Source organism: Muscardinus avellanarius (genome assembly GCF_963383645.1).
Source record: "Muscardinus avellanarius genome assembly, chromosome: 4".
Classification (NCBI taxonomy): Eukaryota; Metazoa; Chordata; class Mammalia; order Rodentia; family Gliridae; genus Muscardinus; species Muscardinus avellanarius.
Window position 1 is genome coordinate 160804673 of NC_137789.1, and position 13251 is coordinate 160817923.

General features: G+C 51.1%; 1 protein-coding gene across 1 annotated transcript in view; it reads right to left on the minus strand.

Annotated features, from left to right (window-relative positions):
• Positions 1-13251, minus strand: part of TCERG1L (transcription elongation regulator 1 like) — a gene marked incomplete at both ends in the record, with an annotated part of 187686 nt that overhangs the window by 52555 nt on the left and 121880 nt on the right. Inside the window, 2 exons of the mRNA XM_080694108.1 lie at positions 9129-9217; positions 13033-13127. Of these exons, the coding sequence (XP_080550234.1) occupies positions 9129-9217; positions 13033-13127 (184 nt within the window). The remainder of the gene's footprint in view (positions 1-9128; positions 9218-13032; positions 13128-13251) is intronic.

Genomic DNA, 13251 nt, shown 5'->3' on the forward strand with positions numbered 1-13251 from the left:
GGGGGAAACAGGTCCCTGTTCAGATGGTCGATCCCTGCCCTGGTCACGGGCCATGCAGATCTTGGTCCCCAGCAAGACTGGTCAGAAGGCAGGCTTCAGGGCCCAGAGGGAGGCTGGCTGCCTTCACAATGCAGAACCCAGCTGGCACAGGAGGTTTGTATTGAATGAGAAGCTGGAAATATCTGTGCTATGCTCCATGAACAAGTCAGAGGCAGGGGACTCCCTAGGCAGTGCAGCCAGCCGGAGCCAGAAGGAGCATGAGGCCCTGGGGACCTCACTCTTTCTCTTTGGGTACAGAGCTGGTGTGGAGGGACATCACAGCCTGCTCTGAGCCCCCACTGGATCTCATTGATCCCACTGGATCCACTGAATCCCATTGGGCTATGCTCTTTGGAACTGAGAGGAGGGGTCCTGCAGAGAATAAGGCCATTGGGGCTGAAGTCAGCTCTGGCTCTGGCCCCATACGTGGGCTACTGGAGCCTTCCTTCCTGCCAGAAGGGGGTGTGGCTGGAAAACCGCTCTGAGCCCCAGGGTCCTGGCCGCCGCAGGCCATTTGCAACAGTCTCGCTTGGATTGTTTTTTCTTCATGATGCTTGACTGAACTCGACCTGAGTGGGAGATGAGCTGCGTCCCTGGTTCCCTGCATCCCTGTCTGTCCACTAAGAATGTGAGAGTGCTCCTGTGGGTCCATAAGTCTCCCTAGGAGGACAGACTGCTTCCTGTAGACCAGTCAACCTGTCGGGAGGTCATCCTGTTGGGACTTATGACCAGGCACTGCTCCCCAGCCCCTGTGGCCTGGCTTTGGAGATGACAGGCCTGTTTCTTCTTCCTGTGGAGTCTCTGAAGGCCCATGGCCCTGGGCTGGGAGTCTGTCCTTGGAGACCTGAGTCCAGCATGTCTTTGGAATGGGTCACAGCCATCTAGCTCGGTGTCCTCATCCATAGAAGGCTGGTAGACCAGCTCCTCTAAACTCAGCTCTAGCTCCTCCTCTTCTTTGCCCCTAATTTTCCAGTTTGGTACAAGGACCCTGGTCATAGCCATGGCTCCCCCCTTTCTCATTCACTTCACCTGGCATTGCCCACAGCTAGCCACCATAAGCCCACTCTAGCCACCATGAGCCCACCCTGGCTATCATGAGCCCACCCCGGCCACTACTCTGGGTCTGTTCCCATGGACTGCCCGTGCTGGAGTAGAAGGAAAAGCAACAGCCATGTCTCTGGTACAATTCATGGTCCAAAGCCTGACAGGGCTCCGCCCAAGGCCACTGAGCCCACACGGAGCCCCTGCCTGCCCCCTTGCTCCCTGGAGCCCCCTCAGCAAACCACAGAATCCACATCTCTGTCCCAGGCACTGTAATTGGAGAGTCCCACTCAAGACAAGCCACGTGGGTGGGTGAGGATTAGCGTCCCGGAAGCTTTCCATGGACCAGAGGGCACATGGCGAGCCCATCGGGGAGCACCCAAGCCCCTCTTCATAGAATGCGTACACTCTTGGCTTCTAGAAACAAGAGCCATGTCCTCCCAGCCTGGGCACCACCATGGCCAGGATAGAGCACATGACAGAAATGCTGGAAAGTGTCCAGTTGATTAAGACTTGCCGCCTTGAGAGTGTGCCGGCATGTTTAACTCCTGCCACAAAGGTCTGTAATTAGCTTCAGCTAATCCCAGTCCTCCCAGCCGGCCCAGCAGGCCCTCCTAGTCCAGAGCCCAGGGGCCTCGGCAGATGCTGTGGCCACTCCCTAGCCTTCCTGAGTGCTGTGGGGCTTCTGAGAAGGCTCTGGTCAGGGGAGGGATGGGGATGGAGGGCGAGGGGACAAGAAACAGGGAGCAGGTGAGTGAAGATACCCCTCTGCCCTGGCTTGGGATTAGCAGGCCCCTGTCACTCAGAGCCAAAGTTTAACACGGATGCAGCAATGGGGTTTTGGCTGCAGGTTTTGGCTATCTGGAGATAGCCACTCCAGATGTCTCCAGGCTGAGGGCAATGCAGTGGGCCTGGGTGGTGGACAGGAGGATATGGGCAGGTATGCTAGACAGGCTTGTCTGTGCAGGTGGGTCTGGACAGGTGGGTGAGGGCAGGTGGTTCTGTGCAAGTAGATCTGGGCAGGTAGGTCTTTGCAGGTAGATCTGGGCAGATAGACATGGGTAGGTGGTCTGGGCAGGGGGTCTGGGCAGGTAGTCTGGGAAACCATAGACTAGGACTAGATCCCCGGGGAAGCCTCCCCAGACACTGAGCTGGGAGGCAGGAGGAGAGCTGGGCATATGACCTTCGCTAATGGAGAAGGGAGGACAGGGCAGGGTAGATGGATCTCTATGGGTCCATAGAGACATCAGAATTCCTACAGGCTTCCCTGTTCCCATCAAAAAGCAAACATTTGCCAAAGCCAGGGCAACTCCAGTGAGCTGGGCCCCCGTGCACCTCTGCCAGGGCCACCAGCCCTCCCTCTGACAGGCTTCTTCCCTGAAGAGCCAGAGATGCCGGGCCACTGGAGATCCTGCGCCTGAAGGACCCACTTTCCCAGGGGGCCCATTCATTTTCCCATTGAGTCCAAAGCTATTTTCCCCTCTGGCTTCCAAGCTTCATTGTTAAACAAGAAATAAGCTTTACATTTGGGGATTTGTATTTATTTGGCCAAATTCCCCCAGATCCCCCAGATCAGTCTTTGTTGTAAATGTGGTGCTTGGGGGAATGCACAGACTCCTGCATCCCAGTGCTCAGATGCAGAGACTTCCCCGCGCATCCTAACACGGAGAAGAGCCAGCACCCCAGAGCGCCACAGGCATAGGAAACGCCACCGTTGCTCCACTTTGCCACCACCAAAGCTGAACTTGGAGAGCCAGGGAGGAGTGGGGCTAATTAGGAATGTAACGGGGGCGTGCGGCCCAGGAGAAGGGCTGTGATAACAATTATTATGGTGCACGTCACTACCCAGGCTACACGGAACCAGACTCTGAGCTCAGAAAGCACATGGAATTGAACCACGGAGCTGGTGGCAGGTAAATAAATGTGGTTCCCGAGAGAACTCTGCCCATCCACTCTTTACGGTTGGTTTCAACTAGACGGAGCCAGCTGTAACATGCAAAATTAATTTTATGTATCGTTTTATGCCCATCTTAAGTAACATGGATCGCTCCCCTTCTTTAATCATGCCGCCTAATTCCTGGATGGCTGCCACGTCCCTCTTCTCTTTAACTGTCCCCATATCCCAGAGGATATAATTAGTGCATCAGAGTCACTGAAGTCGGCTACAGGATACCCACACGGATCAGCCCACATACAGGAAGATCTGCATTTGTATCAAATGAAAACTGGGGTGTTTGCTTTGGTGGAGAAAGGCGTCTCACCATCTCGCTTCAAACAGCAAACTCCGCCTCTCTGTGGGGTGGACACATGTCTCAAGCCTCATCTCAGGAGTAGCAGTTAGCACCAGGCCTCAGCCTCCGCAGCCCCCAAGTGAGAGACATGGGGAGATTTGCTTTGGATTTCGCCCCTACATGTCCCGCCCCAGGAGCACCCCTTCTGCTGGACAGAGTCTGTTGCTCACAGAGCCCTGGCTCCCCAGGCGGACACCCCTCAGCGTGGACGAGCAGCTTCTGTGAGTCTTTTGCTGTTTTGCTGCCTCTGGCTGGGGCTTGACTCTGGAAGGACTGACCTGGGGAGGGCTGAGAGGTCTGTCTTGCCATCTGGCAGGTGGGATAAGGGGGTCCTGGCTGGTGCTGGTAAACACCAAAATTCAAGGAGAAGAGAGTATGTGTGTTCTCTGGCCTCAGCTCCCACTGCTAGTGGCTAAATCAGGAAGAGGGCACACATCAGGGGAACGTTCTGACACTCAGGAGACAGATGCAATCGACCACAGAAAGAAGCCATCACAGGACTGCGGCAGGTCTGTGCCAGGGCTCTGCTCTGTGTTTGTCTCAAACCTCTCAGCTTCAGGACATGGCGTCTCGTCACCTCCCACGTGAAGACTGACCAGTTAGCAAGGACACGCCAGACAAGGGGCGGGACTGCTGGCCGAGGTGCAGGAGCCTGACGGACTTGGGCCTACAAGCCTCGGGCCCAACCAAGCTCTCCTCGTGACATAAGGTGGGCCAGGGATCGGTGGACCTGCGCTCCCGTCCCCAGGGTCCTTCCAAGGAGACCCCTTTTAACATCTTTCATGTCTCTTGGAAGATGGTATCTATCCATCCGTAGCCATTCCACATACGCTTATTTCTTCTTTAAATACAGAGCCGCATAACCATGGAGCTGTGATTAGCTGGGTGACTGTCCAGCTCTGGAGAGATTGGACACAGAACCCCTGGAGCCTGTTCTTAAAAGTCTTCAAGAAACTAAGGGCTTCACGGAGTCCATCTTGACTCAGACTAAGGGCTTAAGGAAGGACCTGCCTTCTTCTCCACTGTTGCTGGACCAGAACTCCAGCTTTCCTCAAACCACAGTGCTCCGAATTTTGATTCTCTGCTTAGTCTGGGACTAGCAGAATCACCCAGGGGCCAATGGTGGGTCCTCCAGGCCTCCCCTTGGCTAAGGATTAAAGCAAGGCTGCCTGGACACCAGTCAACCAAAGCCCAGTGGCGGCAGCAGCCTGCTCCTCTGTCCACCCGGGGCGGCCACCTGCAGAGGCCTCTTCAGCGCGGGTCCAAGCATCACCTCCCTCCCCCTCCGCCTCCACCTGCCACGAGGCTAAGCACCCTGACATTTAGCGCAGCAGTAACACCTCGCCTGCCCCTTCTCTGATAGCATAAAAGAGTCAATTATGCAAAGGGGACAAGTGACATTTAGTTTCCCTTCATGGTATGTACTCAGAGAAGAGTGGCGTGGTGTCTGAGCTGCGCAGGAGTGTTCTCCTGTCGAGGAACCGCACAGAAGACAACGCGAGGCCCAGCCGGGCACCACTCCGAAGAACCGTAATTCATAATTACCTTTCTCTTGGCAAACATCGTTCATATGCACTACGCCATGGGAAAGATTTCTTTCTGAATAAGTTCTGCTAACTTCGTCCAACATACTTTGATACTAATTCTTTTAAAGGCAAATGGTTCAATACTTATACTTTTAAAAATCCCGAGGATCTACTTTTAACATATGATACCCAATAAATTAATGGTTATGAATTAACAGATTTCATTAGTGGGTACCAAAATATCAGCCAAAATCAGAATTAAAGATGCATTCTTAACGTACAACCAGAGGGAGCTGGGAACGTGCTGGGAGTTTGCACTCCGCTCCGCTGCTGGAAGGACTGCACCCTCGCCTGACATTGGCCCCGGTCCTACCCCAGCATGCCTGACTCACCACCAGCATCTGCCACACACTTGGTCTCCAAGGCAGAAGTGCAGAATCAGCCGTGAGCTCTGGGTTGTGTCACCAGGCACCAACATCTTGGGAATGTCCCAAGTGTGTTTTGATAAATAAACCATCTAATTGCCTCTGCCTCTTAGGACACACCCCGGGCCAGCATGGCCAGGGAGCGGCACCTTGTGAAGGTGCCCCCCTGAGGTCTGCAGCGCCCCCTCTTCCTGAGGTACCCCCTCACCTCCTCGCTTCACAAGGACTGTGTACTTGGCTGTTAACACATCACTCACACAAGAGGAGCACTGTATCGGTCAGATTCTTGTCCTGTGTTGACAGGATGCAAAAATCAATGTTCAATATACTTTTTTTAATTTCATGAAAAAAACAATCTGTTAATACATAATTTTAAAAACTAATTTTAGATGCTAATTAATCATTGTTGTTGACATTTATTGTCATTTAAGTGGAAAGCTTGTGGATTTTGCTTTCTGTCTAGCAATTGCCTTTGGAATTTCCCCATGACACTGACAACTCCAAGAACAACATTTTAATTGCCTCCCAGTGAGAGAGTAGCTTAATGCCTTCAAAATTACCATTTGGAGCAAATGCCAAGTAAATTAAAAAAAGAAGAAGAAAAGGAAGAAAGAAGTCTTTCAGAGACTAAAACAATTCTATTCTAGTATTGAGACAGCAAGTAAGAGTGGATCTGAAAAAGTAATTTGAAGTCCACTGAGTCATTGATGGACGGAGCTCAGCACTGTGCGCTTCACTTCTCATCCCTTCTGTAGATGTCACGCCTCCATTAGGGCGTCCTCGGAATCATTAGGGCGTCCCCGGAACCATCCAACAGTTTTAAGCTAAGTGCGTTTCTGAGCCGCGGAGTTGGCTGAGGAACTTATTCTGGACTCGGAAGCCATTTCTGAGGGTTGAGTGGGAGGCGGGAGGAGCAGATGGCTCTGTCTCCACTTTCATTCACCATCAGGCATTGATTTTGTGATTCTCAACTGCTTAGCGTTATGTTTGCTCACCCCGGGAGGCGATGCTTCTGGCCATCTCCCTGGGCAATTAGAACATTAGAGGGAGTCCCACACACTCAGAGGTAACTCAGGGAGTGCCTGTCCCCGGGGCCACGTGGCTGACCTGCAGGGGCAGGCTGTAGAGGACAGGAGGCGCACCTTCACAGGCTGAGGAGCTCATTTCTACAACCTTTCACTCTCCCGGGTGCTTTTCACAGACCACATTCAAACGAGACGATGTACTGAATGGTTTTTATCTACAATGGCAAGTTTCTTCCTCACGTGAGACTTAGAGTCATTCCTACCCTGGTGTCTTCTCAAACATTCCATTTTCTGGCTCCGATGTGATTAAAAATGCATCCGCAATGACGTGCTATCCAAGAGGAAGAACACTGTGATTTTCATCTTACTGGTTTTCAGGAGGTTCCCAAACTCCTAACTCCGTGTGGCTGCGATTGCACTGCCCAGGCAGTGAGTTTGGGAGCCCCCAGCAGCCAGGTCTCCTTAGGAGGATTTTGAGCTGAGGTGAGATCTAACATTCTGCTGTGGGAGCCTCCTGGGATCTCACCCGAGCCTGGCCTGGCATGCGAGCTCAGCGGGGTGGCTGGGCATGACTGGCAAGGAGACCCTCCAGCAGAGGATGCCCACCAGGGACACACAGGAATGACATTTCCCTGGGACGTGGGCAGAGGGTTTCAGCCAGCTGGCCAATAGGAGCAGAGACTCATGGAACCGACAGGACATCCTCAGCAATCCTGCCTGCTCAGCCATCACCTGACATCTGGCAGTATCCCAAGGACCCCTGGTGTCCTGGGGCTTGACTGCTAGACACCTGCCACCTCCCATTCTTCTTCCCCAGTGCCCTGCACAGCACCTCACCCTGGACTCCACGTGTGATACAGGCTGGCCACAGCGACCTCCTGAGGACAGCACTCGCTCCTGAGTCTGGGCCTCAGCAGGGAAGGGCCAGGCTGTCTTCAGAGGGCTTCCACCTCAGCTCAAGGACACGGGCAAGCTGCAGCCTATGTCTGGAAGTACCCAGGCTTGGTCACTCCACCCCAAGAACAACCTCCTACATAGCCGTGATCCCCAGGGCAGTGCCGTGGGAGACAGGACAGACCCACATGCTGCTGCTGGCTGTGTGGTGGGCTGCAGTGTGCTTGCCCTGAGGCACAGGCAAGCTTGGCTAGCAAGATCCCACACAGCATTTTTGGTATAATAAAATCCAGACATGCATCTCTCTATATGGATGGTCATTCTTCCGGGTCTCGGTACAGTGCTCCTAAGACTTCTAGCATTGGCTGAGAGAGGAGAGCAACCTTTGCTGTCTCTGACAAGCTCCTTCGCTGTCTCTGACAAGCTCCTCTGAACATACTCGAGTTTCCCTACTGATGTGTCTGTCTCCAGGCTCTAGATAATTCAGGTTGGGGGCTGGTCTCCAGGGATCAGTTGTGTAGTGAGAAGACAGGAACCTCAGCCTGCTTCAACCGCCCAGGAGCTGGAGGAGCTGGGGAGGAGTTCAGACCCTTGGCCAGTGGCTGATCCGATCCTGCTTCAAGAGGATGCCTTCACTGAAACTAGACAAGGGCAGGATCTTCCTGGCCATGAACATGTCCAGGCAGTGGTGCCCAGCGAGGACCTGGTGCCTTGTCTGCGCCTTTCTGGCACTGGGCTATTCCTATCCTTTATAATAAATCCATAACCATAACTAAAGTACTTTCTTGCATTCTCTGAGTCTTTCCAGAGACCCAGTCTCAGAGCCCGGGGGTGGGGGGTGAATTCAGATCTGCTAGGCGGAAGCACAGCTGGCCTCTCCCATGGGGCCGTCTCTCTGGACTGAGCCTTCAGCCTGAGGGATCAAGATCAGCCCCGAGCCCCCCATCCTGAACTGAACTGTATGCACCAGGGGTGCTAGAGACCGGGTGGGCTTTGGGAAGGAGCTTCAGGTGGCACTCCTGGTGCAAATCAGCTTCAAGGGAAGGCAGAGAGCCAAGCTCCTGGAGCTGCAGACCGGACCCAGGCCCGCAAGCAAACCAGGAAGGGATGCAGGCTCTCTAAACAGAAGGAGGTCCCCACCATGAATAGGTGAGCAGGGCGTGGCTGCAGGACCCAGTGGGCCCTGGTCACCAGGGATGCCCGCTCAGCATGCGGCGCCAACACGAGGCCCAGGGATGACTGGCAGGTCACTTCTCGGCACCTGGGTGGCACATAAGCAGAGACCAAGCCGTTGCTATTTCTGTTCTTTAAATTAGCTGTTCCTCCCGGCTGTGTACTACACAATAATCTTCAGGTTTTAAAACTAATTTTTACTATAATAACCTTTTTATCCTGGTTCCAAATGACTCCATTATAAAAGGGCATTTTTAAAAACCAAAGACTGTGGCTCCCTCGCGGAGGGTATTTTTGAGTACAGTGTGCTCAAAGATTGGGAATCCTCACAGGGCAGCGGGGGAGAGCTAGACACATCTTTAATTAACAGCCATTCAGTTAGGCTTTCTCTTGGAGAGAGGGGGGGAAGCCTTTGAAGCTTCTAGCATGGTGCATTTCCTGAGAGCCGCCACCTCTTGCTGCTATACCTGCGGTGGCATTACTATTTAATACATATCCACAAATATATCAGAGCAGGAGAACTTATCACTTAAGTGCCATTTTTCTTTTTGCAGAATGTGACAGCAATGTAGAATTATATCTGCCCTGAGCTGCAGATTCATATTTTAAAAGACAATATACGTAAGCAGCATGCATTTTCTCTTTGGCAACTTCAAGCGAAGCCTGGGAGAAGAGGCAGTATTTCTCATTGCCCTCGGTTCCGGGGAATCTTACCAGGGAGATCCGGGCACAGGAGTGGAGGCCACTGGTCTATTGCCTTTTGCTGCACCATCCTCCCCTCTGCCCAGCATGGACGGAGGCTCCTTGCAACAAAAAAAGGAGAAAGAGTGTTGTTTTTAATTGCAAATACTCATCTTCAATTACAGACAGCCAAGTGAAGAGCAAGCGTGTCCTGAAGACAGGCCTGCCTCCGGTGGCCGGTGGATAATGACCTTCCAGAGGAGGGGGGCAAGCGATCAGGGCAGGACCATCACGCCCAAGACACAGGATTAGTGACACACCGGCCATGGGGAAGGACCCAGCAAAGGGATCTCCTGATTATCCCACTGTCTTTTTGGAATCAGACACAGGTGGGGAGTTTCCAGGAGGCTTCTGATCCTGAATATCTTTGGGTAGGAAATTTCACTGGATTCACCTCCGGATATGAGCCTGACCCAGAAATCAGAGTCACAAAAAACCTGTCTGTGGTGGCAGAGAACCGTAAAGCTGCGAAGACCCTAGACCGTTAGGGCACAACCAGGCCCGTTACCTGCTGGGGCAGGAGGAGTGAGAGGCCACATTCCTGAGTGAGCACTGTGTTGGGGTGTTGGTTGGTCAGGGCAATGTCTGCCTTTCTGGAGCATCTGGGTGGGGTCATTTCACAAGTCATCAAGCACTAATCTGTCTCTGTCCCCACTTAGCAATAAAAAATGGTTGAACATTTCATCACCTAGAAGAAAATAAAAATGTATTCCCTAAAATCAAAAAGAAATATGTATGATTGAGACACTTGATTACTGTTAGCAACAGATAGAATTCGGGGAGGAACAGTGTTTAAAATGAGAAAATATGACAGTCCTGACTGTGAACACAGAGCCAACACTCAGACCAACACACGTAGTGCTGATGCACACAGACATGAGTTCTCTGTTCCATAACGGGTAGATAGAACCCAATTCTACCAGTGAGAACTGGAAAACTCAAATGAAGAATATTTTTGTCAGGACTACACGACATGAATTTGCAGGGGATAAATAAATTCCAATAGTGAGTAATCTGTTCTTCCCCCAGTTGTTTGCATGATTTTGATCTCAAATTTAGACCTTCTTCTCCCACTTTGGAAAATCATGTGAGATTAGAAGATACCTTGAAAGAGTCCAAGCAGAAATCTGGTTCTAAACTCAGATTTAAAAAATTAACTGTTATCCTCAAATCTTAGAATCTCTGTTCTGCCATCAATGATGTTTTGTGGGAGCGTGTAGGTGAGAAGACAGTCAACCGCTGGACTGTCCAGACCTAAAGGAGTCGCAGGCCACCCCCCGTGGGCACGCCCAGTGTGGGGGCCTCCAAGGGAGGGGCCATGGTGCCAGCGCCCAGCAGACCCGCCCAGGGGCCCGGGGCCATGCTGTGGCCCGGGCTTGTGTTCACGCTCACTTACAAGCTGAGCGGTGCTAAATTACAGAAGAATTGAAGCCTATGATTCAAATAAAAAGAGAAAAGAACCCAAATGTGAAATATTTCAAAAAGCAAATCTGTCCATAACCAAGTGAAGCCGCCTCTCTCTTGCTGGCCCTGTTTTCAAGAGGGAAAGTCCAGTCCGGGAGATCACCACCACCATGAGAGTTCCGAGAAGGGACACACAGCCTCAGAGTGTCGACCCCGGCCTGAGACTGAGTCTGCGCCGGCGTCTACACAACAGTGAAGGGTGGTCTCGTGCCTACGTGTGCGCCCGTGTTCTACTGGGGGCTCCTGCCGCCCACCATTCAACTCGCCAGATAACTGCATTTAATAAGTGACTTCTAATTTCCGCATTTATCCTTACATGTGTAATATTAAGATCAATGTGGGGTTTTTGCTCTTCTAGAATTTTCTGGTGGTAAAAAAATATCTTTGTGTCCTGTGGGGAAATAAGTTCAGGACAAATAATTAGCTTAACAGGAAGTATTCAGAAAAGACTTGTCTCAAATATATATATGAAGATCAGAGTTGATATTACTAATCCAATTAGGAAAACTGGAGGGGGTTTTCATTATGAAGTTAATTAGACAACAGAACTCAACAAGGAGTCTCTGATACTAGATCACCTCCACTACTTATTCAAGTAAATATGGTAGGGCGTAATTTGTGATGGCGACGATCATTTAGATCTGGTGATGCTGGGATTCTCTGAGGCTAATTTCCAGGGTTTTCTTCATGAGTTGCATGCTGAGTATGATTTCCTACTGGTGATAAAAATGGCTAATCATGGTATAAAACTCCTGTTCTGCGCTGAAGTAATAAAAGTGAATTAGACTCGCAGAAGGTAGTGATACGGCAAGTATTTATGGACAACATGAGAGAGGCTAGCTGTGTAATTAATATGTAGTTCTGGCTTGGACGCTAATCTCCTAGAGGAAAATCACACGTGGGGCAAAAGTTTAATTCGCACTAACTCTTGTGATCTATGTTTGCTGTTAACGAGGACACTGGGGAGGAGAAGAAGAGGTGAGCCACACGGCGAGCTTGCCCTTGAATATGGTTATGGGGGCGCTGGCACAGAGAGCAGGGGAAAGGAAACTCCCAGGGGGCCATGAGGCAGATGTGCGGGATAAAGATAAAGCAGGAGAGAACATTAGTAAGATACCGAGTGGACTGGAGGCTCCAGGCTATCTTACAGAGAGAGGATGAGGCCAACTTTGTGATTTTCAAAGGTAGCAATAAAGGAAAGACCATGGGTTATTCTGAGATAGGGTTGAGCTATTAAAAATATTAAATGTGCTGGGCATGGTGGCACATGCTTATAATTCCAGTATTTGGAAGGCTGAGACAGAAGGATTGCGGGTTTGAGGCCAGCCTCAGCCACTTAGCAAGGCCCTTTTTCCAAATAAAATAATAAATATAGGGCTGATGTAGGTAGCTTAAAAGCAGAATGCCCCTGAGTTCCATCCCCTGCACCACAGAAAAATAAATAAATAAAAGCATTCAATGCATCAGATGCCTCTCCCAACCAGTCTTTACAGCCAGTCTTTACAAATGTCTGGCCAGCTGTGGGGTGCACACTTGTAATCCCAGCTTTTGGGAGGCTGAGACAGGAGGATCATGGTTCAAGGATAACCTCAGCTACTCCTTAGTGAGGCCCTTTGCAACTCAGTAAGACCCTGTTTCAAAATAAAGAATAAAAAAAAAAATATATATAGGGCTGGAGGTGTCGCTCAGAGATAGAATGTCCCTGGGTTCCTCTGTACCAAAAAAATAAAAATGTCACTGGGGAGATAGGCAAAGGAAAAAGTCTAAAATTAGAATTTTTGCAGAAAAATAAACGTGCCCTGAGTTTTCTTTAACAGTCAAATCTAAATGTAAAGTGCAGCCAGGCGTGGTGGTACACACTTGTAATCCCTGCGCTTGGGAGGCAGAGACAGGAGGATCGCGCTGGTTCGAAGCCAGCCTCAACTGGCTTAGGAGACCCTGTTTCCAAATAAAATATAAGAGAGGTCTGGGAGTATAGCCCAGAGGTAGAAGGGTTCTATCCCCAGTACCACCAAAATAAATAAATAAATAAATAAATAAATAAATAAATAAATAAATGTAAATTGCACCCTCACGGAAGCAAGGTTGGTCTGTACACCACCTGGCTTCCCAGGGTCCTCTCTGCAGTCTAAAAAGGGACACATCGTAAGGAGGAAGCCTCATGGCTCCAGCAGGGTGCCCTGGGAGCTGGAGCCCAGCCTGGAAAGGACAGTGGGGCTGCTTATCAGAGGCTTCCATCCAGGCCCCCTCCCTCAGAATTCTGGAAGTGCCAGGCTAGATCCGGCTGCAGCACACAGTAGGCCTGCAGATTCTCTTCACAAACACCAGGCAGGAGAAGGGTACGACGATGTCTAGCTCCTGACCCCCAGACCCGGGGCCCCACATCTCAGGCCTCCGCAGGCGCGGAACCCACCTTGTCTTCTTTGTCCCCAGGGTGGCTCTTCCTCTCCGTGGCGGCGCGCAGCACCAGGGCAGGAGGGCGGGGCGCTCGGGGCTCTTTGCTTTTATCTGTTGGACCAAAGCAGCTGTCATTAACATTCCATCTGCCATAAGAGTTCTGGAAGAATTCAGCAATCAAAAACAACAGCATGGCCTGGAAAACGCAAATGTGTGGACAGACAGACGCTGCATG